The sequence below is a fragment of the Sinocyclocheilus rhinocerous genome, unplaced genomic scaffold, assembly GCF_001515625.1.
Source record: "Sinocyclocheilus rhinocerous isolate Xijiao unplaced genomic scaffold, SAMN03320098_v1.1 scaffold404, whole genome shotgun sequence".
In the NCBI taxonomy this organism is placed as follows: Eukaryota; Metazoa; Chordata; class Actinopteri; order Cypriniformes; family Cyprinidae; genus Sinocyclocheilus; species Sinocyclocheilus rhinocerous.
In genome coordinates this window covers 716,802-718,207 of record NW_015628680.1, presented here as the reverse complement: position 1 = coordinate 718,207, position 1,406 = coordinate 716,802, and the positions used below count along the sequence as shown (strand labels likewise).

Sequence of the window (1,406 nt, the reverse complement as noted above, 5' to 3'; positions counted from 1 at the left end):
CGCACACACACACACACACACACACACACACACACACACTCACACACACACACACACACACACACCTCTGTGCTGAGTAATGCAGGAGCGTCACACCTGTGGTTTCGTTCAGATTACTGTCTGTGGATGTATCGGCGCGAGGACTGCGCAGAACCTCTCACCACGTACCAGCAGAGTCTGAAGGAGGTTTACACGCCGCCCGAGGCCCAGAGCGGCAGCCAGGAGCCCACGCTGACCGGAGACGTGTTCAGGTGAACAAACACACCCACGAACACACCTGACCGCCACAACATCCCACACTTATCACTGTGCTTCATTTGCAGCTATTCAATCATCTTACTGGAGATCGCCACCCGGAATGATCCAGTGCCGGTAAGCTTGTGTGTAGGCTAAAAAAAAACATTTTTATTAATTTATTTTTTAAAGTATGTCTGTATAGTTTTTATTCATTTTTATTTGTTTTTTTAGCTGAAATAAAATAAGTTCAAGTTTTTTATATTTTATTTTATTTCAGTTCATGTCTAAACATGGATATGGCCTATCGTGATAATCATTATTGCTAGTAAATTTCACAAATAATTACGAAATAACGGCAAGAATTAAATTATATTGAATTAAACGTGAAAAACTAAAAGACTGAAATGATATTTTATTGTACATTTTACTCCAATAATCTTTGTTTTATCTACAATTTGGAAAAATCATTTTTTACAGTTTGCACCGGGGGAAAAAATTACAAAGAGACAGCAAGTAACACACTGAATTAAACATAGAAAGACTGAAATAGTATTTTCTTGTAAAACGTACTCCAGTAATTTTAGAAATCTGTTTTAATTGCAACTTAGAAAATCATTTTTTACAGTTTACAAAATGAAGGCTTGTAGGTTTAATCAATTAATTGTAGGTTTATATTATATTATATTATATTATATTATATGGGCTCCAATGTGAATGTAAAGTTGAACAAAAAGAGAAATATTTTAGATTTTTTAAATATTATTATTTTCACAGTGTTAAAAAAATCACATAGGCCTATTTAATTATGTTTCCAATTAAATATAAAAAATCTATAATGTATTTGGATTGCATGAGCAAAATAGACAATTAAATCATTAATCACAATAGTTTGTATGATAAGTAATCGTCAGCACGAAAGTCATGATTCTGACAGGCCTAGTCGGTGTTATTTTAGAATAGAGATGCAATTATAGTTTTTATTAGTATTTTAAATTAGATTTGTTAGATTATATTTTCTGTTTTAACTTTTATTTTAGTTGAGCAAACTTTGTTTTAGTAATTTTGTTGTGTGTTTTTGTCATTTTTATTGTTATTATTTTAAATATATTATATAATTTTTTTTATTTTTTTATTTTATTTATTTATTATAATTTTTTTTGTTAAACCAA

General features: G+C 30.9%; 1 protein-coding gene across 1 annotated transcript in view; it reads left to right on the top strand.

The window, feature by feature from the left end:
- The window catches only part of LOC107737977 (atrial natriuretic peptide receptor 1), a 17,977-nt gene that overhangs the window by 609 nt on the left and 15,962 nt on the right, over positions 1-1,406 (top strand). The window contains exons 2-3 of the mRNA XM_016549630.1: positions 113-251; positions 324-372. Coding sequence (XP_016405116.1) covers positions 113-251; positions 324-372 — 188 coding nt within the window. The remainder of the gene's footprint in view (positions 1-112; positions 252-323; positions 373-1,406) is intronic.